This window comes from Pseudopipra pipra, chromosome 7 (genome assembly GCF_036250125.1).
Source record: "Pseudopipra pipra isolate bDixPip1 chromosome 7, bDixPip1.hap1, whole genome shotgun sequence".
Lineage (NCBI taxonomy): Eukaryota > Metazoa > Chordata > Aves > Passeriformes > Pipridae > Pseudopipra > Pseudopipra pipra.
Window position 1 is genome coordinate 5,100,705 of NC_087555.1, and position 27,501 is coordinate 5,128,205.

The 27,501-nt window shown below is 43.7% G+C and overlaps 1 protein-coding gene across 50 annotated transcripts in view; it reads left to right on the forward strand.

The window, feature by feature from the left end:
- MAP2 (microtubule associated protein 2) overlaps positions 1-27,501 on the forward strand; it is a 221,861-nt gene that overhangs the window by 153,656 nt on the left and 40,704 nt on the right. For 18 of the 50 annotated variants that reach the window (XM_064661893.1, XM_064661903.1, XM_064661892.1 and 15 more), the window contains 3 exons: positions 14,425-14,538; positions 16,844-16,921; positions 26,075-26,332. The exons of 1 other annotated variant lie outside the window; for it this stretch is intronic. In XM_064661893.1, the coding sequence (XP_064517963.1) occupies positions 14,425-14,538; positions 16,844-16,921; positions 26,075-26,332 (450 nt within the window). The remainder of the gene's footprint in view (positions 1-14,424; positions 14,539-16,843; positions 16,922-26,074; positions 26,333-27,501) is intronic. 31 more of the 50 variants (XM_064661918.1, XM_064661926.1, XM_064661938.1 and 28 more) reach the window with 14 other exon arrangements.

The window sequence follows — 27,501 nt, forward strand, 5'->3', positions numbered from 1 at the left end:
TGGCTGTCCTGCTGCTGCCCAAGCCCTCCTAGAGTTACCAGAGCCCCCCCAACAAGCTCCCTGAGTGCCTTTTTCCAAAAGGAGATTCCCACCCTTGTTGTTGGATGTGCATTTTCAGCAAGCCACATGTCTTGAGCGATGCAGAAGGATGCAGAATCATTGACACTGAGAGCTGAATGTGACTGCTGGGTTTGTCCTGTTTCTGTTATTTATTTTGCAGAGCTGAAAGAAGGCATCTTACCATGTCATTGATGGCTCCCATGGGAAAGAAGCTGTTAATTAGGCATTTTGATCTCCCTCCCTTTGCCCAGGAAATGTGACAGTAATTACTGTGCACCATCATTCTGCCAATTTAGATACAGATGAACATACCGGGCTTCTGAAACTTTTCTTCTTTGTGTGAAGCGTAGTGCAAGTGTCATTTTCTGGGACTTATTACTGGAATATTACAGACATGTTCAAATTATGTTGCTGAAGACAGCATAGGTGGAGGCTTCAAAGCCCCTCTGGGGCACTTCTGGAAAATGCTGGGACTTTTACCATTCTCTGTTAAGCTCACTGTAGAGGTCCTTCTCAGTTGTCCTTCTGCAGAGGACCGAGAATGAAGGCACAGAAATTCCATCACACATCCCCTACCCACAGTTATGTTCTTCCTGATTCTAAAATATTTGATAACTGCTGTGGGTTTTTCTGTGGCTGACCCTATTAATCACTAAATCCAGTAAGACAACGTGTTTTGTCCAACCATAACTTCCCCGAGGGGCTAGTTCTGCCCTCCCACCTCCTCTTGGGACTTCAGAAATCAGTGATAGAAAAGTATTGGTAGGAGTTAGAGGGTCTGTCACAGTTTCGGCCAGAGCAAACATGCAACAATTATTGCTTGAAAGGGAGTGGTGTGAGATAACCCGAGTGAGCAGGTGCTGTTGACTCCCATGGCTGGGAGTCAGACACTCAGAGAACATCAGTCTCTCTTATCCCTAAGCTCCCCTGGGAGTGTGTCCTTCAGATTCACTTTGAAAGCTGTATCTCAGCCCGGGTGCAGTAACACCATCACAGTCAGCTCCTGTATGGCACCACATCAGCGCTGCATCTGGCCAAGAGAAAACCTCAACTAGCCCTTTCCTTTGGGCTCCCTGGTGGTTCAATTCACTTTGGTATTTTCTTGTTACAAATGAGCATCCTAAGAGGGAATTGCAGAAGCAGCTGTGCTTCCTTAAGAAGTGAGAGTGTGTTGGCCTGGCAACCAGCGTTCGCTTGGTGCCATCAGCGTTCCCAGAAAACGTAATTGATAACAACCTCAGAATGCAACGAGGAGCAATGAGCCTGGGCTGTGGAGGAAATATCTTTCATAACATGTTGTTCCAACCACACCGGTGATTCAGATCATGCTCCATGAGCACCATTTATTGAAGTTGCCTTTTGAAAACACCTGCAGCCATTCTTGGGGGGCTGCTGTAGCCAGGATAGCTATTGCTGCTGAAGGATGAGTATCCTGTCAGACATAGAATGCATCCTGGATGTTAAATTTTCTGCTTTTGTCTCCCTGTTGTCTGCTTGCCTCTGTTGCCCTTCCTTGCCATCTGTGTTTTGCTGCCTGCTCTGATGGGGGCTGTAAATGCAGACTTTGCTGTTCAGACCTTGACCCTCCAGCGCTGGCATCAGAAGAGTGACTGGTGGGGCATTTGTGTCCAGAGGCCACTTTCTGATTTGTGGCCTGTTGTGCTGAAGTTCTTTTCGGTGTATGAAGTGTGTGTTTGTGGTAGGAGGCAGCTTGTGCGTTTATGAATTACATAAAGTAGACAGGACTTGTAAAAGCCAGGAGAAACGGCACCTGGGTCTGAACAGACTTACCCCAGGTCAGCCAGGAGGGCTATGGCAGAGCCACGGACAGGTGGCATGGTCCTGTGCAGAGCTGGGCTCAGCTCTACCCCTTGCAGAGAGGTGGAGACAAAGCACTTCAGTGGTTCATCCCTGTTATGTCTGAAGGGAGGTCATTATGATCTCCATCCCCAGCATGGCGACATAAAGGACATGCAGGAGCACTGGACAATGTTTGGTACTAGGCAGAGGTCTCTGTGATTGCAGCTGGAAGGTGGTATTGCTGGGGACTGTGCCAGCATATAATAATCCTTTCCAGTTTTGATCCAGGGGGCAGGAAGATTAGGAGGAAGGTTTGTTACTAAACAACAGAGCCTTTTTTTGCAGACACACAGCTGCTCTTGTTCCACGCAGAGCTGAAATGGCAACTTCTCCTCCAGAGTAACCTTGAAAGGGAAGCAGCAGTTTCTTAGGTGACAGCCTGGGACGTGCTGGTGGGCACTGCCGGCCAAATTTCCAGGCTCCTTGCCCTGTGCCTGGAAGTGTGGTCGTTAACCTGGTCAGCCCTGTGCTTCACAGATCCCTCCCTGTGGAAGCTCAGGTGTGTGCCTGGTGGACATTCCAGCCTTGGCTAAGGACAAGTTAGCCCCGCGCGAGATGTCCCCAGGTCCCATCTGATGGAGGCAGGTCCTGCCACCACATGGGCTGGACACAGGCCCTTCCTCACTGGGCACAGGTTTAACCTTTGGTGGAGAGGAGGTGGGTACCCTCACATCGCTCACAAAAACCAGAGTCCCACGAAGTCTGCTGCTCGTGCAAGGAGTGCCAGGCATTGCTGATTCCTTTTTTTCCCTGTTGCCATGCCAACATGGCCCCACACGGAGTGAGATCTCTTATTAATCTCCACTGAGAGAAAGTATGTAGCCTGGGAGCTTATTTAGCATTCAGGAGTGCACTGGCTCCCTGTGACGGCTCTGAGCCACAGCCAGGCTGGCTGACAAAGGAAAGGAGGATTTAATTTTTTTTCCTCCTTTCCTCTAGCATTTGCTTCTCAAGGTTAAGGGAGACAGGGAAGAGACTGGAAGCACTTTCTGCTGGAGACCTCACTCGACAGTTCTCACTGAGGCACAACTTTCATGGAAATGGAAAGGAAATATTACTTTGGGGCATATTTTCTGTGCAAAATACAAGTATGAGAGAGATATATATGCAAATTTCTTGGTTTAACTCACCCTGATGAGCTACTCTGTATTAAGATTGAAAAACAAAGGCAATTTGGGTTTTAATTTGAGTGAAACTCAAAGGAAATATTAGAAGGAAGCAAGGGAGAACTGTCTTTTTTGCTGTTTTAATCTGTGAGGTTACAATATAGAGAAAAAATCATCTCTTCTCTTGCTATATTCATATCCTGGGTAAGGACAGCAAAACTCGACATGTACTGGTGTTTGGTTTGGGTTTTTTGTTTTGTGGTGTTGCTACTGGTAGATTAACAGCTCACTTTAAATTCAGACCTTGTAATGGTAATTAATACAGATTTTTTTTGCCTTTGCCAGCTGAAGGGATGGAAATCAGCATGAAATGGCTGGCATTAGCTGACAGATGAGCACTGATGATCCAGTGCTTGTCCTTACCAAAGGCTGATCTGGAAATTCAAAGGCAAGACTCAAAGTGAGAGGTCTTTGTACTGGTGTTTACAGCTGTTCCTTGAGAGATGCTGAGCAAAGCATTTACTTTTTCTACAGACTGACTGCAAAACAGAGTCAGTGGTGCTTGGAAAACCTCTTCTGAAGTGATGATTTAGAAATGCAGTTTTGGTTGTTTCTCAGGGTTTTGTTAGTACTGAGGCATTCCTTGTGGCATGCAAAAAGTGCAGGAAACTCTGGGCACCCCAGCTCTGTATGTTAGATCATGTGAGTGATCTCCTGCCATGTGTGGAAAATACCTGTTCAAAACTTTAGTTTTAGTTGCATGCAATGTATGGAAAATAACTGTGAGATATCATTAGCTTCAGGGCAGGAAAACCTGTTAGCTTCTTCCCAGAGAGTCATTTTCACTCAAAACTGAGTTGATTGAATAGTTCATGGAAATCGGTTTCCCTTGGAGGCACTGTGTGTTTTGGGAGGTGAAAACAAACTCCAGGTATTTCACTTTTTGTTCCTGTTTCTTTCCTTGAGACTAATTCGTAGTGATACATGATCAGTTTGGTACAGCTCCCAGCAACCCATATAGCCTATGGCACTTTGGATAAACTGATTTGCAGTCAGGTCCTCTGCCCATGCTGCCAGTGCTGCGTAGATGCGACAGTCCTCCTGATGTACTCAAATTGTTTTCATCCACAGCTTTGCACCACATATCAGAAGAGGGAGAAGGATTATCCGTGACTGTTGCTTTTTACCCCAAATTCAGAGTATGTGCCACATCTAGGGTAGTACAGCCTGCACAGGTTGGTGGTGAGCTGTAAAGGAAAATAATCCTTAGCTGTTCCTGTCCATTAATTGCTTTCTCTTTCCTTTCCCTGTCATTCTTTCTCTCTGTTTAAGAATATATTGTCCTTCTCACCAATTGCTCTGTCAGCTCTTCCTTCTCTTCCTCTTTTCTCACGTTGTCTCTAGCTTTTTTCTTTTTTTCTTCATATCTACTCTCAACTTTGTCTCAGCCATCCAGTGTAGCTCCTCTGTGACCTGGAATTTCCACAGCCGCTCCTCATTTGCAGTACACTTGGGAGCTCTGCTTCTGGATGCAGCTCTCTTGGTGGCTGCAGGGACCTCCAGCCCTGGCCTCAGCTCTCCCCACAGCACCTGGACGTCTCCAGCACTGGGGCTGCAGAAGCTTGCAGGTGTTAGAGTGCCCAGAGAAGGCAGCTTTGTCAGAGGAAGTGGAACAGGTAGTTCAGAAGATCAGAGTTATAGAATAGCCTGGATTGAAAGGGACCTTAAAGATCATCTAGTTCTGAACCCCCTGCAGTGACCTTCCACTAGATCAGGCTGCTCAGAGCTCCATCCAGCCTGACCTTGAACACTGCCAGGGATGGGGCAACCACAGCTTCTCTGGGCAACCTGTGCCAGTGCATGGGTGGGCGCAAAAGATGCACTGAGGGCTTTTGTGTGCATCTCTCACGTCGCCCTTCTTCAAGAGTAAGTGCACAGATCTTTTCCCTGATCACATTGCACAGGCTGAGGTGTGAGCTGATAGTGTCCAAGGGTGGGCAGACAGTGGATGGGAGCAGGCTGTATGAGCATTCAGGGATGAGTCCTGGTCAGAGACAAGGCTCCTTTCTGCTGGGGCAGTGCTAGAAGAGAGGGGGGAGAGATGGCAGAACTGCTGAGCTTGGCTGAGAACTGCTCTGAACATCTATCCACGCCACAGCCCCCGTGGGACTGAATTAATTTGTATATGCTGCAGGCCTGTTCTGCTCTGCCTCTCTGTGGAGACACTGCATGCACTCCTTTGGAAGCACAGCACACTGTTCTCAGGCAGCAGGAGAATCACACCTGCCTTGGTTCTGGGGCTGGGTAGGGCTGGGAAGCAGGGCTGGGAAGAGATAAGCCATGAAGCTGCTTCTGCATTGCAGAGCTGGGCCAGCAGTGTGAGCCTGAAGGTGAACAGGGCACAGCATTGCTGCATTTTATGTGTGTTAAATATCCCCTGACAGGTTAAACCAGCATTCTGTTGGCATTGGCAGAGTGATCTTCAGTCCTCCTGACTGGGCACAACTAAATCCCACAGTGTGCGCGCACAGGTTAATGTTAATTTTAAACTTAAATCCAGCAAAGTTTATATAGCATGCTTTGAATTTTTTAAAAAAAAGATCACAGAAAACACTGTGTTTAAAAAACTTTAAAAAAAAGTGTTTAATACAATCTCAGAAGGAGCTAAAAATGAATTTTAAGGGACATGTCACCTCTTGCTGTAGGTGGCTGAAGCTCCACTGACTTCTATAGAGGTTCTTAAAAGGCTGTTTAAAATGTTAACTTGTACTTAAGTTAAAAATAAATACTGATTTAAAAGTGAGTTAAAATGAGTTACCCATTACATATATTTACTCACAGACAAAGGATTAAATATATGGTTCTTTGTTTTGAAGTCAAAGTGATTTTTTCTGCGTGAGTCCGAGGGAATTCATATTTTAGGAAAAGATAGATAGAGCCGCTTTATATGTGCAGGTGATGTTTTGAGCTGATACCAAGTCCTAGGCAAGGCAGTGGGACCTCACTGCATTGCCCTGGCTGAGGGTCTGGTGTTGTCTGCTGCAATATTGCGTGCTAGCTCTAAATTGTGTTGCCCGTGCATCAGACAAAACCGAACAGATAGCTTTTCCCACCTCTGACTTGGCTGGGAAATGCTGACAGTAAATATTTTGTTCCAGGCAATAGACTTAAGAAGATGTGACTCAGGGGATGCACAGAGAGCAAGTATTTGCAGTAATGAGGGCTCATTTCTAAAGCGTTGCTTTATTGTTCTGACATTTGTATGGCTGCTTTTTAACAGACTTACATCTTTCGAGGGGGGCTGGGGAGGAGACTGATCCCTTGGTGTTCTGTTCTACAACTGCCAGACAGCATGGCACAGGCCACTGCCTAATGAACGTGCTGGGGAGCCCCAGGAGGGGACTCACTGTAGCTTTCTGAATGGCTCCTAGCACGAGTCACTTTGGATTTTGCCACTGTGTGCCTTGGAGATTTGGACTATGTGACCAACTCTCTCAGTGAAGAAGGTGATCAGGAAAGTGCAGTCAGGGCAGTTTTGTCAGTCACACACAGAATGTGTGGAAGCAATCCAAGGACAGGCAGCCCGAGCTTCCCTGCTGCTTCCCCAAATGCTACACAACAGCCCAGGGGGCATGGGAAAGGCACCCTCCAGCCTCCTGTTTGCACCAGAGCACAGCCAGTCTGACACCAGTTGTGCACCAGATTTACTCTGCTGTAATGCAGATAGCATAAGAATCATAGAATCACTAAGGTTGGCAAAAACCTCCAGAATCAGGTCCTGGAGTTTTAAGGGGCTGGGTAATGGTGGATCAGATTTACAATCTAGAGGTTAAAGAGAACATAGGAGGGACTTTTGAATACCTGAAATACCCCAAAACAGAGAGGCCTAAGCTCTTTGCCGTGTGGCTCACCAGGGTGTGAAACTGCTGAGTCAGGTACTCAGCTGTACCTCACCTCTTCGTGCTCTTCTCACATAGTGACTGCAGTATATCTTTCCCTTAAGGTAATCTGAATGTTTATACCTTGGGGATTCAGTCAAAGTTCTTTCTTTCTCAAAACACAAGCCTTTTTTGACCTGTTCTGTTGGTTAGCTGGTGAATCCTGGTGATTAAATTAATCCTGTTGATGCTGCAGTAGCTTGAAGTCAACGAGTTTATTAGGGAAATGATACTTGTCAGTTGTGTTGTGGTTGCATTTAATTTAAAAGCTGATGTTCCTATTATTTGCCTTCATACCTCCTGCCAATTGCTGTTGATATTGCCAACATCCAGATCAAGGATCTACTTACAGCAAAATATTTACACTCACAAAAGCCGTTTGAAAGCCAGTATTTGAATTCTGTAAAGCTATGTCACTGCTTTTTTTCTTCAGTTGCAAGCACTAATCTATTGGCATTATTTGGGGTTTATATAACTTACTCATGCTGCTTTGATTGCTGTTGTGCATTTCTCTTTTAATCCAAGTGCAAAAAGGCAGGACGTAGAGTTGTCATTATCCCAGTGATTAAGTCCAGCCTGTATCTTTGTTTTTTCCTCCACAAATGTCACTGGGTGACACCTGGGTCTTTTGCCCCAACGTTTCAGCAGTCTTGACTGAAACAAGTCATCCATCAGCTTCCAGGAGAGCTGAGCATGAATTCAGGGCCTGTCCTTAGGGGACTAGCTAATGCCTCTAAACAAATCGAATAGCTATTTGGTTTATAGCCTTGCTGCACTTGGAATTGCAGTACCCCGGGGGAAAAAAATCCATAGGTCCTGTTTGCTTTTCAAATTGTCAAAGATAGCAAACAGCCGCTTTGTATCTTTTCTTTTTGGACTAAGCAGTGCAGGTTGCTCTGTGCTTTTGTTGTTGACTGGCTTCCACTGTGCCAACAATTAGTGCTGGTTACCTTGGAAACTGCTCTGCACCCCGCTGAGAATTTTGACAGGCACATTTTGACTGAAATTGCTTTGTTTTCCCGATTCTGCAAGCACAGGTGTAGATAATCCTTTTGCTGTGCTCTGCCTGTGTTCCTTCCCTAAAATGTAGCAAAATTAATGAAACATATTATTTTATCCTTTCCATCTGATTGTAACTTTCTTTAAACCCTGCTTTAGCCTCAGTGCTCCAGGAGCATTAATTACGGTTTGCTTTAGCCGAGCTGACTTTTAATTTTCTTGGTAGGTGTCTGCGGGGTGGCACTGCGAATGCATGAGAAGTTTTGACACAATTTTCAGTCTCCTCCTTTCTGTCCCTCCTTCCTATCATCCCTTTCCTTTGGTTTTCTCCTGGAACGTTTGTTGTGCCGTGCAGTTCCAGCACGTTTAACTTTGTTTATGCCTTAAACGAGTTGTGCTTTACAGAGACCAGATGGCACCTTCCATGGCTATGGCAAACTCAAGGTCTGCTGCCACCGTAGTGGCATCGGATAGAGATGTTGCCAGAAAGAGGGAGGGGTGGCGCTGCTCCAGTCTGGGAAGAGCATCCTGGTGAAATTGTGGGGATGTGAAATGCGTTTTCCTTTTAGGAGGAGTTGTCCCTGTTGCTGTGAAATGGGTTCTCAAGTGGGAAGAAGTGGTAGATAGGTGGGCTGAGTGATCTGGCTGAATGGCAGTAATGGAATACAGGCACGAAAGGAGAGGAAGAGCTGGGGAGATAAAATCTGGTCTGACTGAAGCAACGCTGGCCTGAGAAATCACTGACACTGTTACCTGGGGTGACGAACAGCCTGTTTCCCAGGGTGAGCTGTACCAGCCCTGGTTCCTCTGCCAGCAGGTTACTTGCTGCAGTGCCGGGTCAGGTACCTGCAAGGCAGGGAGATGCTGTGAGCTCTGCCCATAGGCAGTGTCTCTTGTCAAAAACAGTCCTCAAAATAATCATAAAGCATTGCATAGAGGGGTAGGGAAGAGAGAGAAGATAAAAGATACTGCTGCATGAGGGCTGTCAGAGGCAAACAGCTAAGCCCAACTAGTTTGATCTAGGAAGTGGTATTCTTAAGAAATTCAGCTTCTTCATGGAGCCTGAGGTTATGGTAGTTAGGAAGAGAAAGAGGAAGAAGTACCAGAGGCTGAAGGAAAACCATTTAAAGGGCACAAAAGGAACAGACACTACACATCACTGCAGAGTTGTGTCACAGATCTGATTTTTGCTCTTGCCTTTATAGTTGCCTGTTGTTTTTCTGGAGATATTTGGTGAAAGCTCAGACACCTTTTATAAAAGACTCTTGCCACCATCTGTAAATCTGTCTCTGGGGCTGGTAGACCTGTCCATTAGAAAAGTTAATGGACCGGAAAGGTTTCCTGGGAAATGAAAGTACTGTAGGTAATGGATTCAGGTGCCAGTGGAGACATCTGCAGTCCATTGACAACTGCAGCAGCATCAATAAGAAATGAAGGAGGGATTTGAAATGACATCTTGGCCTTGTGCAGGATCTGATCCTGTATCCTGGGCTCTGCTCTAGCCATGCTTTGGCATGTAACCTCATTTAACTGCCCCTGCTTGAGTCTCTGTCAGTAAAGGGGGGCTCAAGTGTCTGGAGGGAGTGTCTGTATGATGCCACTGCAGTTTAAATGTCCATGCCAGAGCAGCTGGGGTGAGGATTGGGCAGCTCGAGTTTGCTTGTGGGGAGGGGAGCAGCCTTTGGACGCAGCAGGTCTTCTAAACACAGCCAAGAGGAAAGGCTGCAGCTCCCCATACCATCAGCAGCTGTTTCCGCATGCCCTGTGCATCCCAATGCTCTGAAAGAGTTTATGTCCCTGAGTTACCTGTGGGGCAGGGAGATTCCAGAGCTCCTGATTCAGTGTTTTGGGGACTGGGGTTTATAGAAGAATTGGGCCTACTTCCAAAACCAGGAGCACAGAGTGCTTACTTGTTTGAGTTTTAACTTTGGTTTTAAATTAGTGTAGTGCCCCAGACAGGTGTCTGCCCTCCCAGCAGGGGAGAGTCCTCTGTTCCTGCCAGGGAGCAGTCATGACACTGGCAGCAGCTGGACAGAGCTGACCCGACAGCCCTGTCGGAGCTTGGTCTGAAGTGACAACCTTCAAGGGAGCAGCAGAAGCACTGTCCCTCTGTGCCAGCTTCTGGCCTCACCTTGTCAAGGGGCTTTGAAGAGCTCGTGCTGAGGGTCTTCCACAATATCTCCTCTCCATTATGGACATCACATCCAAGTACAAGCCTATATTTTGGGTACTGCATTCCTTGAATTCCTTGAAGCTCTCTCTGTGTCCTGTATCACAAGCAGATGACATCTTGCTAAAAAGGAGCAGCATTTTACTCTCTGCAAAATGCAAAGGAAAGGCATGTTGCTATTCTTCGTTCTGCTGGAGTATAACGTGAGGCCAAGATTCTTGTGCCTTTAAGAAATACATCTATTTGATGTTACTTTTAATATGTTAGTGCCATTTTTGTTGCACAAAGTAGAATCACAGGGAAAGAGGGGAAAAGGGGGGAAAGGGAAAGAGTGAAACAAAATATCTACAAGCAAAACAATGTCTAATGAATCCAGAGCTTTTAGGCTGTGAAGGATTTGCCTGGCATCCAGGCTGGCTAAGTCTCCTTTTTTTTTTTTTTTTTTTTTTTGTTCTGTATCATTAGGCTTCCTTGAACTTTAACTGAACCATGAGGAAACTATGAAAAGTCTCAATAGCTGCCCTGTGAGGATTTGACTTACCCATTGGATCTGCTATTTATAGTGTCCATTAGTACAGAAATGTCTGTCCTTTTGCAGCAGCCATGTATAGCAAAAGCACTGCTCTTCTGGTGAACTGCCTGTGCCTCCTGTGTCACCCAAAATATCCATCAGCAGAGTGTTCATAAGCCTTTCTCCATTAAAAAACCCTGCCAAACAAAACAAAACAAACAAAAATAAAGCACAAGCCCAGAGGCCATTTGTATTTTTATTTACTTATTTTGCATAGCATGAAATTGAAATCTCCACTTTTCAGGAGGCAACCTTCCACCCCCAGACATATCTCCCTGTGGAACATTGTCTTTGTCCCAAGGAAATTACCTCAGGAAGAGAGCTGAGAGAGTGGGAACTGTCTTCCAGCCTCGGAGAGCTCAGTTGCACCAGAGATCCAGGCTAGATGGGAACAAGTATAAATTCTGTAACAAAAGAGATCATTTTTTATAGGGATCGGTCTTACCTTGCTAGGAGAAGGGTTGCAGTAGCTTGGCTGATAGAAAGCAGTTCCCCAAGTGGGTTTCCCTTGATACCTTTGCTCCAGGGTACTAAATCTGGTTTACATTTGCATATTCTATATCAGAAATTCATGGGAGCCTTTTCTTAAATTTTTCATGTAAAAATAAGCTTAAAAAATTTATTCTCTTATCAGTCTTCCTTGTTGAGTCTTGATTTGTTCACCTGAGCTAACAGTATAGATTTGATGATGTTGCTTTTGTCAGTGGTGTTGTCATTAATAGATTCATGGAAATTTTGACAGGAGGGCCATGTGTCACATCCTCCAGGTGTAAAGTGGTGGCAGGAATTGGCCCGGGGTCTCCTGGAGCTGTGAGACTCTGTGAGCTCTGAGCTGTTCTCCGTGCTCACCAAAGCTGTCGGGGCAACACTCTTTCCTGCTCTGAAAAGGCAGCATCTGAACAGGGGCGTCTCAGGTATCCAAGGATGCTGTATGGAAGAGCAGTTTATGTCCCACCCGTGCAGGGTGCTGCAGCACACCACGGGCGTGGGGAGGACACCTCGTGCCTGCAGGAAAAGGATAGGCCAAGCTGCAGGTTCGTTCTCCAGGTTTTCCCTTGTTCTTTGCAGGCTGTTTGTGCCTCACAACACAGGGAGCTGTCAGGGCTTGTAAAGATTCCAGATTTGCGTCCAGTCCACTGCTCTGCAGCAGCAGCACCATGTGAGAGTCTAGGAGGGTCTGGGAAGTGTCTGTTCTGTGTTTCTCACAAGAGGAAGGAACCAAGAGGTGCTGAGAAGCATCCCCAGCATCCAGCAGTTGTGGAAGCAGGAGAAATTCAAAAAAGTCCCAAAACGAGGTGCAGGCCTTGGAAAGGCAGCTGGGAAGATTGCTGGGCTTTAAATCAATATCCCTGTTCTTTCAATATCCCTATCTTTCTGTAGGACTGGCCACATGTGTGACTTGGTTTATGGGGTTATGGTGCTCAATTCGATCTACTTAACCACTGAGTTTGATCTCATACTAGGGGCATGTTGTTGAATGGAAGAAGAGAGAACTAGAGCTGCTGTTTGCAGTCTCCTACTGCTAGCAGGCAACTATATCATGTGTAGTCCTTTTCGTAAATGTATCAAGCCCCATCTCAAAGCCAGTTAATTTGTTTCCTCTTATGTTGAAGGCTTGCAGCACTTCACTGACAGTAGGAAAGCAGCATCTTTGGATTTCTAGTCTGAATATGTCCTTGGCAGGTTTATATTCATATATTTTGGGGTTAACAGTTTTTCAGATCAGCTTATTTTTTTCACTGCTTGGTAGTTCTGACATATTCATCTATCTCTGTTGCTATTGGCAGGAGCCAGTGGAGCTGTTGCAGTCACTGCCCTACAGGTGACCAGTCAGGAGGGAAGTGAATTGTAAGATATAAATACCAACAATTAGGAATGTTGTTTGCCAGTGGGTGGGGATTTTTAATATCTCATTAAATAGTTTGTTCAAAAGAAAGATTAACCTAGCACTTCGGTTTTAGACAAACGTGGCTGTGAAATTCTAGTAACTCACATCTATGTTTGTTTGGGGGAAAAAAAATCAGCTTTTCTAAATGACAAACAAAGAGGAATAACTTTACATTGAAAGTACAAAGGAAATCTGTAAGAGTACTAGCTGTGAAAAGAAATAATTATTAATCTAATGGACGGTGTCCCTTGTCAGCATGGTTGCTGTGAAGTTACATGTAGGGCATTGATTTAAATATACTTGCCCTTCCTGGCCAGTCCTTGTCTGAAGGACACAGTAATGGGTGAGCAGAGAGCTTTTATTCCTGCCTCCGGGATGATGATTAATGGGGGGGCTCTGACAGGAGCAGAGCGTATTGACATCTGCCATCACAGCCCTCTGTCCCCACACGGGGGCTGGAGCAGCACTGAGGTTTCGTTCTGTTCTCAGGTGTGTGCCCAGCAGAGCAGCTGGTGGGCTGTGACCATGCAGCTTGTGGCCTTCCCTGAGACTCGGCTGTGACTGCATTGGGAACAGCTCTCAACCAGCACTTGGATAGAGCTGGAGATTGAGGGGGTTTATTTGTGCTGAGTTTGGCTGAGAAAGAGGAATATACTACTAATGACTAAGCGACAGTGGGCTAATATGCAGATAAGAACAAGAGACCCTTTTTTTCCAAATTATTTTGTAGATGGTTCTGCTGGATCAACCCTTAAGAACTTGATGTGTTAGATCAGAGGTACCTGAACTGCCTATAGGGCAGGAAGCCTCTCTGGTTATTCCCACATGCAGCTGTATGCCTGATGACATTTCACTGTACCTTTGAGTGGGTCTGGAGCCAAGATGAGACACAGCTTCTCAGTTTCAAAGTATTTGCTCCTTCAGTGGTCCCACTGCTGCCCTGTGGTCACCAGAGCACCCCGTTCCTCAGCCCCTCTCGGCCGTGCCACACCTTGAGGGTGGTGGGGAAGATCATAGCGTGGCTCCCATGGCACCTGGGTCTGTCAAGCCTGAGCCGGCTCCATGCAAGTCCCCTTCCCTGCTCCAAGCACAGCAAGAGTGACAGTTGGGAGCCAAGCCCATGTCCGAGATGGGGACCCAAGAGCTCATCCCACAAAAAAACTGTAACCCCACTACAATTCCTCTGCGTGCTGCTCAGACCTACTGTTTAAATAAGGCTGTGAGTGGCAGCCTTAAAATGGGTGAGGAAGACAGAGTATGCATTTTGATTGTACAGAAATGTTAGTCGGCCCTTCTTTTTTCAAGTCCCTCATCAGCATAGATGGCTGTCTGGGAAGTGCATACTGAGTATGTGCTGTTGAGGAGGAAATAGCATCCAAAGTGCATGTTAGAATGCAGCTCACTTCATATATTAAATGTCAAGAAATCCCATTACTCAGCTGGCCATTCTACCCCTGTTTGCAAAACAGTACCTGCAAAATTTCTTCTAGACATTTAATAAATGATCATCTTAAAATTTTGCAGTTGCTGCACATTATCCCTATCAGAAAGAACATTTAATAATGATGCTTTGTGTATTTTGCTGTAAAGGCTGGGCTCCTGATTTTTATAAATATTCAGCATTTTCCACTGAGATATCTTTGGAATATCTGGTCCTTCTATTTTATTTTTAATTGATTTTCTTGTATTTCAGGGAAAAAGATTACCTTTTAAAAATGGATTAAGTCAGCCTCCATTTTTTATTGATTAAGCTAATCTTTATGATTTTAAAACACCATTCTGATTAGCATGCTTTTCTTTTTTTTTTTTCCCTGACTTTGCTGCTGCCACAGAAGAAGTGTCTGCAAGGATAGTACAAGTAGTAACAGCTGAAGCTGTAGCAGTTCTGAAAGGTGAGCAGGAAAAAGAAGCCCAGCACAAAGATCAGCCCGGACCTCTACCTTTAGGTAAAATGAGACAAAGAATGTTCCGAGTACCCTCGTGCCTGTAAACGTTGTGTGTGTGTGTTACAAAATGCAGTGCCAGCCGTGTATTCACCTTGGGCACGGTCACGGGTGAAACACAGCACCGCTGGATAATACTGGAACCACATAATACTGATGGCAGTATCCTTGCATTCCTGGTTCTTTGTGCCCTGTGACTGTCTCATTCCCCGTTTGCTCTAACAGCAGTTGTCCAGCTGGTGTCTGGCTCCAGAGTGGCACAGCCGTGAGTGTTATTGGTGGCAGGGGTTTCCTCACTGTGTTTGGTGGGACCGTTTGAGCTCAGCTGTGTACAGTGTTGAAGGATTGATGTCTGGAGAGGCAAAGGTGGAGGAGAGCATATAAAAGGAAGTGAGGCTTTGCTGGTTGGGTGGTAGCTGCTCAGATAGGGGGAGGGGGAGCACCTCAACAGGAAGCAGAAAGGAATGGGACACAGCAGGTGAGGGCGGAGAGGGATTAGCAGCTGGGCAGGGTGAGGGGAGATTGTGGAAAAAGGAGTCACACATGGTAGAAGCAAATGCCAGTGGTCTAAACTGGGAACAGTACCACTGCCACTGGACCATACCATGTTCCCATCCTCCTGCTGCCTCCTTTGTGAAATGTCTCTCTGAAATATGTGTGTATATACTTATACATGTATATATATAAAAGAAGGTAGGTATACAGCCTTTTTTACCTAAAGTGCTTCCTCCTTGCCAGAAAAATACAGTAGCTCAAAACATGTACACGAAAGGCCAGAGAAAGGCCATAGTCCATCCTGAGGTAGGGAAGTCTTTCAGGCCTGCCCTGGACAGGTTTTGCTGAGTGCACCTACATTGTAATTAAATCAAAACAATGTCTTGTGGTATTTTCCCCACAGACACTCCACGTGCTTCAGTGCAGTGGCTGGACCCTGCCCAGGGATGAATTAAAGTCAATGACTAGTTTAGAATATTTGTGGAAAATTTGGTTCCCGAGGTCTTTTGCTTCATTAAACTAACTTTGAACTGCAGCAGGGACACGTCAGCTGGTAATTTCATTCTTTGGAGACACTCACTTTTACATGGAATACCCCAATTCTGTAAATGGCTTCATACATATATAACTACAAATCTCTTCACTGGGGCCTGGGAGAGGCAAAATAGATATTCAGTTCCAGCTAGTTAGATAAATCACTTAAAAAACATTGTGAGAAGTATGTCTTCAGTTAACAATTGTTGGTGTTACAGTTCCTGTGGTCAGTTGAATTGTGATGAATTTATAAATACTTTGTCCCTGGACAGCACATCTTCAGGACAAGTCCCATACAGTCTTTCCCAAACCACACTAAAATCAATAGGAGGAAACCTGGAAAGTTCTGCTGGGGCTTTGAAAGTGGCCTTTCTGTGCTTGGGAAGAAGCCCTGAATTAGAAACTATCTGCTTGTTGAGAGGTGCTATTAATAAGACAGATCTGTTAAAACAGATTTATTACTTTTTTTTTAAACATTGGTTAAGCCCCAGGAGTGGATCTGTTTTTAAAGAAAAAAAATTCTCAAAGTGATTGGTAGGAGATCAGGTGCAGAGGTTATTCTGAGTTCATTTAAGAAGCAGTTTGTTTGAGATTTCATCATACTTGAATTGAAATAATTGAAAAAAAAATCATCTTGTTTCAGCATCTAGTCTTGTGATTGGGAACGAATCTAAACCCTAATCTAGGTGCATCTAAGTTTTCACTGTGCCTTGCTCAACTGAATCACTGTTATGTCACGACTGACATTAAGTTCCCTCTGCTGATGTCTTTTGTATTTAGACAAGCAGTATTTGCATGTTTTCTGTGATAAACCTTGAACTCAGCAGAAGAAAAGAAAATGTGAAGAATGTTTTTTATACACGTACTCAAGGTAGATGGAAGATATTGGATGCCAGTTTCTGATAGCTGGCATGAATTTATAATATCTCTCATGCTCAGATGCTTTATTTGTGTTACCTTGGGTGACTGAAGGTTTTCTAAGCAATACTGATTTAAAAGATTATCTTTTACTTAATATTTATATTGTACTCTATGCCAGAATCTTGTAAATAACTCACACCAAAAACCAGAACAAAACAAAAAAACTCTTTTATTTTAACTGTCTGTGTATTCTGCAAGGGTCTGTCTGAAAATCCAGTAGACATGAGTCCCCAGTGGGACTCATGGAATGAGGAATTATCCTCAGCTGGGCAGAACAGGCTGACTGCAGCTTTCATCATGCATTGGTCTTCCTGCAGTTAATTGCTGTGTCTCATTTTCACCATTGAATTCCTAACAGCAGTTGAAGAGTCAGCTAACCTGCCTCCTTCCCCGCCTCCGTCGCCAGCTTCTGAGCAGACTGGAGCTCTGGAGGAAGGTAAGGGTCTCCTGGACATTGCAGTGCACAGCTGTCAGCAGAGGGATGAGACATGAATCTAAAGGATGAGGGAATCAGAAAATGGAGATACTTTCTGCTCCTTCATGTGAAAAGATAAGGCATTCCCAGCAATAACTCCCCATCTTCAAACCAGCTGCAGTGCATGGATGAGGTAGACACATGCACAGAGGTAACCGCCAGGATATGTTAACTATGTCCATACTAAAGAAAAAGAGGTGGTGCTGCTCACCTTCTTGTCTGTTGTATGCAGTATGAGCCAAGGTGTCTGCTGTCCCAGTGTGGTTGCCAAAACTGTGATTCAGTATGGGTCATCTTTCTTTCCTTAATATTTGTTTGGCTGCTTTTTTTTTTTTTTTTAATTACCATTAGCTTTGGAATCTTAAATGCATGAAAGCAAGGAGATTCAGAGTTGAATCATTTCTTTGGCCCTCAACTGATAATTCATGCTTCAGTGCCTGCATGTGTTGGGGGTTCTGTACAGAAAGTGCAGCAGTCACATTCTAGTCTCACAAAGCAAATTTCTGTTCTATTCTGCACAATGAATGTTCGATGTCAGTAGCCCATAATCACTGCATTTTCCAGTGAAGAACTGAAGTGTTGACTTAACATTAAGCAGAGGCCTAAATGCCAGTGAAGTTTTTGCAGTGTAGGTGTGTGCTCAGTGCTTTGTTCAACAGAAGACGACTACTGCATCAAGGCCATCCATACAGGGAGACAGCAGTGTGTCAAAACTGAGCTGTGTCACGGGGAAAAGAGAGAAACATTTGGGTTTGGAATCTCCAGGGGACTGTCAGTTGAACTCTGCCATATCAGTAGCATCTTTCTGTGTCCATTTATTTCCTTCTTGGATTTTCTTTTAGCATTTTCTCTTTCTTTTTTGTTACATAAGTGCATGAAAATAATTTCTTATCATCTACTGAACAAACTTTGCTATTTTAACACACAGCCTCTATGAATTTTGCAAGTGGATGGTTGTTATTTCATGTGCTAGCATAGTCTGACTCTCAGTTTATTAGGACACTGCAATCAGGCATGTTCCATCTTGCAGTCATTTTTAACACAATGCTGTTGCAGGCCATGTTAACAACAACGTTTGTCAGTCCACTATACTTGAAATACCTACTGGATGTGGTTAGTAACCAACATAAAGAACTTGATTAATTGATTATTGTGTTTTTAAAAAAAACATGTGCCCACTGTGTGTTTAAAAAAATATAACAACAGTCCCTGGATTCATCACTCAGAGGTAATGGCTATCAGAACTATTGATTGAAAAGTGGTAAGGCATTAGCGAAGGTTTTTAGAATTGTTACCTGGATTTTACCACTGTTTTCTAATATATAGTTCACTTGGCTAGTCCAGTGTATGCTTTCTAATTTTTCATATCACAGTAATGAGCATGTTCTTCTGCTTCAGGCCAATATCAAGGTTCTTCCATTAGCCTCAGGCTGAGGATTAACTTTGCTTGCTGTTTCTGTCAGCTGTATTATTTGCATTTATTTTAGGATTTTGTAAAGTACTTATATTGATTAATTGGCAGGAGGTTGTAAATTGCCCCCTAAGCAAATTGGAAGTATTTTGCTAGTTGTACTAACACAGGAAGGTGGCAAAACACTATACAACTCAAGGTTATTATCAGCTGCCAGACCCTGCAGTTCCTAGCTGTGTTTATGACTCAGCAAGTCATATAACGTTGTTGGTTTTCTCCTTCCTTGCATGTAGAATTGAGTTAATATAATTAGTTACTGTTAAGTAATATAATATCACTAACCCCACAAGGGTGGTTACATGAACTGAAAGGTCAGTGTTTGGGAGATGTTTCTGATTATTTGCAATGTCATGGTTATTAAAAACATTGAAGACTTTTCCATGACAAGATTTTGATTCAGCTCTTCATTTTTCAGAGCAGATGACCAGTTCATAGAGGAAGTAGAGACAGAAATGATGTGCTGAGTCATTAATGCACTCTGCTAGAAGCGTCTTGTTCATGTCCAGCTCTCAAACTGGAACTCACAGTAGAGTTGGTTGATGCAACAGAAGGAACTTGGAAATAATTTCACCAGAAATATATTATGTTGCTTTTCCCCAAAATACCAATATTGTCAACTCAAGGTACTTAATGGTAGTAAAAATCTTGTGTTCTTCTCTGTTGGAAGATGAGGGTCCTTGTTTTCTGTGGGTAAGTGAAGCTTTTGCTGACCTGAGTGAGCCAGACCTGTCGTTTTTATTCAGGCAGAGCTCCCGTTGAGAAGAGTTTGCCTCAGTAGGGTTTGACCCAGTTTTACTGTACTTGTTTAAACCTCCCATTCCCTATACCACCTGGCTGTCCCTCCTCATGCATCTTTACGTTGTCTGTCTTTCTGCTCAGTAGAATACAATTTATTAATTTGTTGAACAAAAACAGTGAGCATTTGGTGTATCTACCTCAGACCTTTTTTCCCCGTCTCCTAGAAGCTTTTCCTAATGCACTTGTCAGTGTGTGTTGTATTGCTTTGAATCCAAGAGACTTCCTTCAGTCATAGTAGGAAGGAAATCACTGTTGTAGACATGACAAAGGTGGATGTGGCCAGCCATGCAGCAAACACAATTTAAAAAAAAAAAAAAGGAAGAAAAGACAGAGAGGTTTGTGGGTCAACTGTATTTCATGAGAGAAAGGAGTCTGTGGAGTAGGTTTCTTTGATTTGGCTGCAGAAAAATATTCAAATGAACCTGTCCCTTTTAACTGCTGCAGAAGGTAAGAAAATTATTTGCCTTATTGAAATGATTTCATTTATATTGACTATAATAGGATAATTTTGTTCAGGAAATTAAATTCTCCCTAACACCCTCTAATCCTTTTATCAGTTATATCTAGTCATGCAGGGCTGATGCAATATTCTCTTGCCAACTTGGCATTTCTTTTGTGCTCCATGCCTTTTGACAATGGTCAATGATGTCTTCATGTAAAAATTTTCATAAATGTTACAGGATAGAAGGATGCCTTTGATGGACTGTCTTCCATTTTAAAATAGGCATTTCATGTTAGGCTTTATATACCAAATAAGAATGTTTTGCAAACTGAAAAGAATCAAGTGGCCTATGAAAATGGATCTGTTGACAGGGAAAATTACTTCTTGAAAGGCATTCTCAAAATATACATGGAAGCTGAAGCAGAATTAGCCTTTGTGAGAAGTGATTTTAATCTTAGACTTCAGAATGCATTAGGGATTTTTCCCACGCTCTGAGATGGAAAAGATTGGAAGGGACTAAAATAACAAAAGACTTTTCTTGTTGCTGAAATAAAAGCATATCCTCCTTTAAAGACATCATTATGCTGTTAATGAAATTATCTGCAGTAATTTTGAAAATATCTTTATTCAAATTCATAAATAATGTAAATCTGTAATAGCCACATATGTAACAGCCCCGAACAATACAAGACTTCGCACTCCTAATGATTTGGACCATCACAATAATAAGGTTTTTTACTGTTGTCAGTTCTCTTGTTTTAAGGAGCAGTGGCAGGGCCTGTATTTTCTTGCCTACAATCCATTTAGAGCCTATAAAGAAGGAATTTTCAGCTTTGTTTGCCTCAGTATAGAGAAGTTCTGGGAATTCCTCTCCACTCTTGTCAATGCATTTTGCTTTTGCAGGGTCTCTGGATACATATAACCCACAGCTGGAAGGAGAACCTCTCCTTTGGCACACCCTCCTTCTCTGTGTTCTGCTTCTGACCATATCAGCCTTTGCTTTTTTCTCCAGTTCCAGCAGAAGAGGTGGCAAGTGTGTCAGCTCATTCCACTCTTGCCCTCAGTAATACAGGGGCTGGTGTGAGGGCACCATGCAGAGGAGTGGGAATTGCAGTTTTGAACCTTCTTGAGTTTAGGAGGGAGTTGATTCCTGGTGTCTTGCCCTCTGAGCTGTGGGCTCGCCCCCTGTAACTTGCCTTTTACAAACCATGAGACCCCTCAAATCTGTTACAGAATTTTGGAGGGGCTTTTGCGGAGAAGAAATCCCACTTTTTCTGCATTGCAAGTGGATCAAGGTTGCTGCTTCCCTGTAACCTTGCTGCTGGCTCTTGAGTACTAGAGAGAAGTGGGAAGCTTAGGCCCAGCCCTGCGTTTAGTATTTCCTATTGCAGTGCTCTGCAGAGCTTCCTGCTTGGCAGAAGCTGGTTACCAGATTATCTTTCCACACCTACCTCTTTTAATAATGCATAAACCCCTGAATCCAAACCCCAGTTTGGATTCCACTACAAGAGTGAAGCAGGTAAACTATGAGTGATTTGGGCACTTTTTATGCCCTGGCAGAAACAGTGAGAACGGTTTGCTTAAACCAAGTTCTGTAGATGGTATCTGTGTGTGTGCAGGTACACCAGCATACCAGCTACCAATACTGCTGTGGATTGCTAATTTTCCTTCCTTTCTTAGGGTGATTGAGCCTGAATGGGTTGCTCCTACAGCATTCCTTTCCCAGGTGGAAGAAATCCATGTCATTACAGGACACTTGCTTTCTGTTGCCGCAGAAAGCAGAGGATGCTTTTTTAAAGACACAGACATTGTCTTGTCATGGTGTGCTATAAAAAGAAACTTAAAACTTACTGTTGTTTGCCAGGAAGAATCTTATACCTCTTATAGATGGAATTGTTTTGGATCAACGTTGCTTCCCCAGATTGGGTAATGGCAGTTAGAGCAGCATTCGTGAGCCATCTTGTTTGTGATCACGCACAGAGATCTGGTTAATATCTGTTATTGTGCCTGTGTTAAAGCCTTGCTTTCTGACTCCATGTTCTGGATCTGAGAGTGAAAGTTTCAGAGGCTCTGGGGAAATTCTTTAAGTTACAGTTGACTGGAGGAAGACCAGGGACACCAAGCATTGACTTGTTCCTGAAGCTAATAGGAAATGCACTGGAATAGCTGCAGGTGTGTGAGGCACACCATGAATGCAGTGTTCATCAAGCTGCCAGGTGTCATACACTGAGAATGGGCTTAAACTTCTTTTGTCTAGCAATAGGAGTTTAGTTTTTTCATAGCTTTATTCATGACGAGAGGACACCTCAGCCTACATGAGCTCTCAAGTCTCCCCTCTAGGTTTGTATACACGGATCAGGTGCTAGGCCAGTCGTTTTCATTGGGTAGTATTATTTTCCTTTTTCTTGCAAAAAACAACTCAAGCTCCTCCTCCCTGTAGCTGTCAGTAGCTAGTGTAGTCCTGAGATGATTATGTGATTTTCTGCAGTGCTACAGTGATGGATGAATAAAGCTGTCATTCCAAAGCATTAGCAAACACCAAGGTGGGAGCTAGTTCACCCATGAAAACATGGCACAACAGCATAAAATATAGGACTAAGAGAGACTGCTCTCAGCAGCTTCGTGTGGCCTTTATCAAGGAAAAAAAAGTAGCTGTTTGGGGAACGGTTTTTATGATTGTTTAAATGTTACTTGTTAACAGGGAAAAGAAGAAAGTGGAGAATTTTGAAATAGATACAATGAAAAATAAAACCACCATTGGCCAAAGTGTAAGCTGGTTTTCTTTTTAGTTAAGGGACTTTTTAATTGCATTTTTAAGTATTTAAGTATTTAAGTGATGACTATGAGGTGATACAACTGTATCAGGACACTTCAGAGGTTTTTAATACAGTCAGGTATAATATAGTTGTGACATGTGATTTTTGTGCAGTGTTTTCCTCTAAATAATGTGTGTACTTTTGAAATTCACTTACTGCAGTGGTTGGGTTACAGTGTTTGCAAAGCCAGTAGGAAGCACCTTGTATGCGGCCCCTGTGTTAAAATGCACGGCTGGCTCACTCCTCCATCCTGCATCACCCGTAACCTGACTGGTGTCATCCACTCTGCAGCATGACGTAGTGGCTGGTGTTGTTAGAGCATGCGGCCATCCTGTCTGGTGTTTTCTGTGTCTTTCTGTCTGTCCTGCAGCGTTTGTCTGTGTGTGTCTATTTGTAGATGAAGGGGCGGAGGATGAGGTGGGACTGCTCCAGCACTGCCCCGGCTGTGGGCCTGCTGCCAGCAGGGAGTGGCGTAAACACCTGGCCCCCTCCATCTCAGTGTCTGTGCCCAGTGATGAGCCCTACCATTCTGATGAGGAGTACTATGAACACCCTTTGTTCAGCTCAGAGTGGACTGGCTCTAGTACACATCCCAGTGCCACAGTGAAGAGCACAGAGGTCTTGTTGGGCCACGATGAAGGTGAACTGAGCATGGTCCAGTTTGGTTCCGCTTTCCCTCTACCCACCTGCCATCCATTCCATTCCGTATGTACCTGAGATTGCTGCCTTCTGGGGAGGGAAGCCTAGATGTATTTTCTCCCCACATGGGAGTGACGCCTCTCAAAGAGTCTCTTCATGTCAAGGTAAAGCTGCAGCATGAGCAGCGTAAATGCAGCTTTGGGGTCACTGTAACCATGGTCCCTGCTTAAATCAGGGCTCTTGGTCTCCAGACCTGGCTTATAGCAGGAGAAGGAGCAGCTAGTTCAAAGAAGTGGAAGCTAATTTTTTCTTTGTGCCAGAGAAATACTGCCAACAACAATGTGCAAACTAGGCCAAAAGATGGTTACTGGAGGTAAGTCAGTTGTTAACTCAATGGGGAAAAAACCCACATCTATACCAAAGATAGCTGTGGAAGGTCTTTAATCTTCTAGCAGGCAAAGTAAGTAAGTCTTACCTCAGTGTACATAGGTGATTTCAGCCAGTAATGGGTCATGTTTGACTTCCAGTTGTTTTGTGGACACATCCCGTTAGCATTGTGCCAGCTGACTGCAAACAAGGAGGGAAAAAAGGTTTACTATCTCTCTCTACCTCCTTTTTCTATGACCTGAGCACATTAGTAAGTAGTATTTTATTAGTAGGGGTTACATAAAAGTGAAATGGCTTTTGAGGAATCAAGGGAGAATCTATTTCAATGACTAACAGGAAAGCTCACTTCTTCAAGGCAAAATAGATGACATTTGATTTCTCAGCATTTGACTGACTCAATCTTGGGACACAGGAGCTGAAGTTAAAAATAGTACTGAAAGGTTTGTGTCTCAGGAGGATGGAGCTATGTACTTGAAACTGCTCACTGGGTCACTTCAAGAAAACCAGAGTTGTTCTGAATTAACAGGACAATATAGCCTGTTAACTGCAACACCACCAGTAAGATCAGTGCTAATAACTGAAGTTCGTTAATGTCAGCATGTCTGCCTGAAGCTTGGGGAGATAGAAATTTGCTATAGCTGGGGTGCCTGTACCTGTACTTAGAGCACTCCTGGCCTGGTTAATTCACAGGCATCTTCCTTTTCAGTCATGTGCTTCTGGAGAAAGTGCAAGATCTCAGAACATCTATGTGAGGAAGAAAAAAGGGGAATAAGCTGGATCATCAGTGGAAAGATAGTCATTATGAAACAGCCCCCCTCACTTGCTGCCTGTAGGCTGGCAGTCTGCTTGACATAAGAGTCTACTGCACAAAGGGAAAATGTAGGATTCCTTTGTTAAGTCAGGGATAACTTTCTAGTTTGAGTAGTTATTTTTAATCATGTAGCATTGTGTGAAGTGTCTCAGGAAATGGAGGTGTATACCTGGAATAGTTTAGAGTAAAATGAGAGGCTTTCCCTAACATTTTTTAGTTGAAAGGGATGCACATACAAAACATCAAATTGGAAAAGGAAAAGTAAAGGAAGTTATTCAAGTCAGGACCTCTTACAGCTGGAGACCTGCTGTCCTACCAGGCTGCTTTCACAGTCTGCTCATGTGTAAATATCTCTATAACGCTCAGGCATTGGTCCAGGTTTGATTCTGAATCTTCTGGCTTCTGTTCATTTAAGATATTGTATCTAACACTAATTATTTTATATGTTATTAATAATGTGTTGTTCTTTACGTAATAATATTTTCTCAGACTCAACTAGTGTTTGTGTTCCTTAAATCACTCTTTAAAGGCCATAATTGAAATGGATGATTGATTGTCTGCTCTTCACTGGGCCAATCTCAGGATAAAAATCTAGCCCTCGTAAAGAGGTTTTGTGTTAATACCAAGAGGCTGCATGCAGCCACTTCTAGATTCGAGAGCACTTTGTTCTAAGTCTGATTCAGCAAAGTACTTAATCATAAGACACACTTTACACCCAGGGAGGTCATCAGGTTGCCTGCAGCATGGCTACTGGTCAGGTGCTTAACTGTGTTGCTGAATTGGAGGTTTCACATTTAATCCTGACTTCTTATCAGGGGGAATGCTAATAGTGCATAGTAATTTCAGCTGAGTAGCAGTGGCAGGAGTGCAATTCCAGAATGGAGACTTTTCTAAACGTTTTCTGCCATGGCATGAGTAAAGACTGTTCTTGATACTACTCTACTGATTCTAACAGCCCATAAGGTGAGCAATATATTTTAGAGATTCAGATGAACAAATAGTTATGTTGAATTCACTGGTTTCTTTGACTTAATTGGTGATGAGGGGGCTAGTGGGGAAACAGCAAAGGAAATGAAGAGTCCTTCTGTTAAAATGGTGATTTTCACATACAGATTTCAGATGTCAGCTTAAGGGAGAATTTGTTTGTAAACCTGTTCAGTGTAGAAATATTGGCTGAAATCTTGCAAAAACCATTAGTTATCAGCCATGCACAAGGCCTGTTAAGGCTCTGGAAGTACTCAGTATTTTGCCAAAGATTCACTTTGCTGGTATGTAGCAGTCAGTATTACCAAGGTCAGTGGAAAGAAATCAATGCCTTATACCTTCTTCCACCTCAGCTGAATGTCTGATACTGGATTAAACAGCACATATATCAGAAACATATCAGTGTACTTTGAACTCATTGATGCATTGATGTTTTCAGAGCCGTCCATCATTCAATACCATCTCCATTTGCAATGACTATTTGACCCACAGTCACCTTTGGGAGAGGTATACCTCTAAAACACTTTCAGCTCTCCTCTTACAGCATAAACATGTTTCTTTGGGGGAGACAGGCTTTCAGTTTGGTTTTTTTCCCTAATGAAAATTCAGTTCCATGGTGACCAAAATGGACTGGATGCTAGCAGTCCTTTGACACCCTTAAATCCAAAATGGTGAGTTGAAAGTGTTAAGTAAAAGCAGTCCTGTTCAGCTATGTGCTTGGTGTTTGCTGTTGGTGTTGATGTCACCTCCTTTTTCCATCCCCAAGAAGAAGAACCGATAAAAAGTCCAATGTCTGTGGAAGCCAAACCTGCTGCTCTTCCTGGGAAGCAAATGGGGAAAGAGCGCGGGCCCACTGAGCCTTCGGACCAGGCCAAGGGCCTCTGTGAGGGTCAGCTGGATTCTGGTTCGGAGGCCAAAGTGTGTGGTGAAGACAAAGTGCCAACTGTGGCATCCAGCAGGGACAGTGTAACTGCTGTGGTGGGAACACCCCTGAAAGACATACCCCCTTCCTCGGCTGAGGAAGGTGTGTCCTCCTTAGCTTTGCATGTGTCTGCCGCTGGTGAATCCTCCTCCAGCTTTCTCCAGTGCTTTCCAAGGCTGCTTCATTTTCTGTTTCTCCCATTTATTAGTATGACTGCTCTTGTTATTATGCTTGAAGAGTGTGTAGCAGATAATAAGATTGTGTAGGTGCTGTATGACAACATGGTTTCCCACCGCTGCGGCTGATTCCTGATTTTTTACTTTGCCATGATGAAATGTGCTTTGCAGCTGAGCTGATTCCTCTGCGTAAGCCTTTTTTGCCCATCTCAGATGTGTTTGCCAGTCACATTGCCAATCTGTGTATATTTTTTTTCTTTTTGGTGCAGAGATTCATCTGCGTTTCTTTTAAACAGCAGATTTATTGCCTTTGACTATGACATAAAGATGCTTAAACTGTAGAAATGTTTTCTTTTGCAGTGTGCAGGTTTTTTGTTTGGTTGGTTTGGTTTTTTTGTGTGCACTTCACTGCATTCTGGTTTAGCTTCCTTAAAGCTATTGCTTCTTATGTCATACCTTTGCCATTCATTGAGTCCACCCCTCCCCTCCTCTCCTCAGTCATTGCTAGAACTCTGATTTTTTGTGTGTCTTACCTTATTACAAATGTTTAACCCTCTATAGTGCCCTTCTTAGGAAAACCTTCCATCACTTCCACTGGGACGTTTGCCTTCAAAGTGAAAGTTAGAGTTGAGTGCATTGGGTGAAGTTCTGATCTGCCCTCTGAACAAAATATTTGCTGCAATAGTCTTTCAGTACATAAGAACTAGGCTTCAGGATTTCCCTTTTAATGGTATTTCTCCTCAGCCAGTGCAACGAGGTTCAAAGACATCTCGTGTGGAGTAGTGATGTACCCACTCCCTCCCTGGCTAAGAAATGCTGCATCTGGGAGGCTGGTGTTCTGGCTGGCCCAGCTGGAGAACATTGAATTCCTTTGGCAGTCAGAATATGTTTAGATACCATTGGTATTGTTCATTTGCACTACAGTAGGATACACAGAGAAAACCAGTATCTAGCTATTTAATTGCTGAGAAACAAAGATGACCAGCCCAATGACCATGTCTTTATACTTTATAGGATTTTTAAGTCAGTCACCAAATGTAAAAACATAAAGGAGCAAAATTACTGTAGACTTCTAGTTTGGCTACCTGTGGAGTT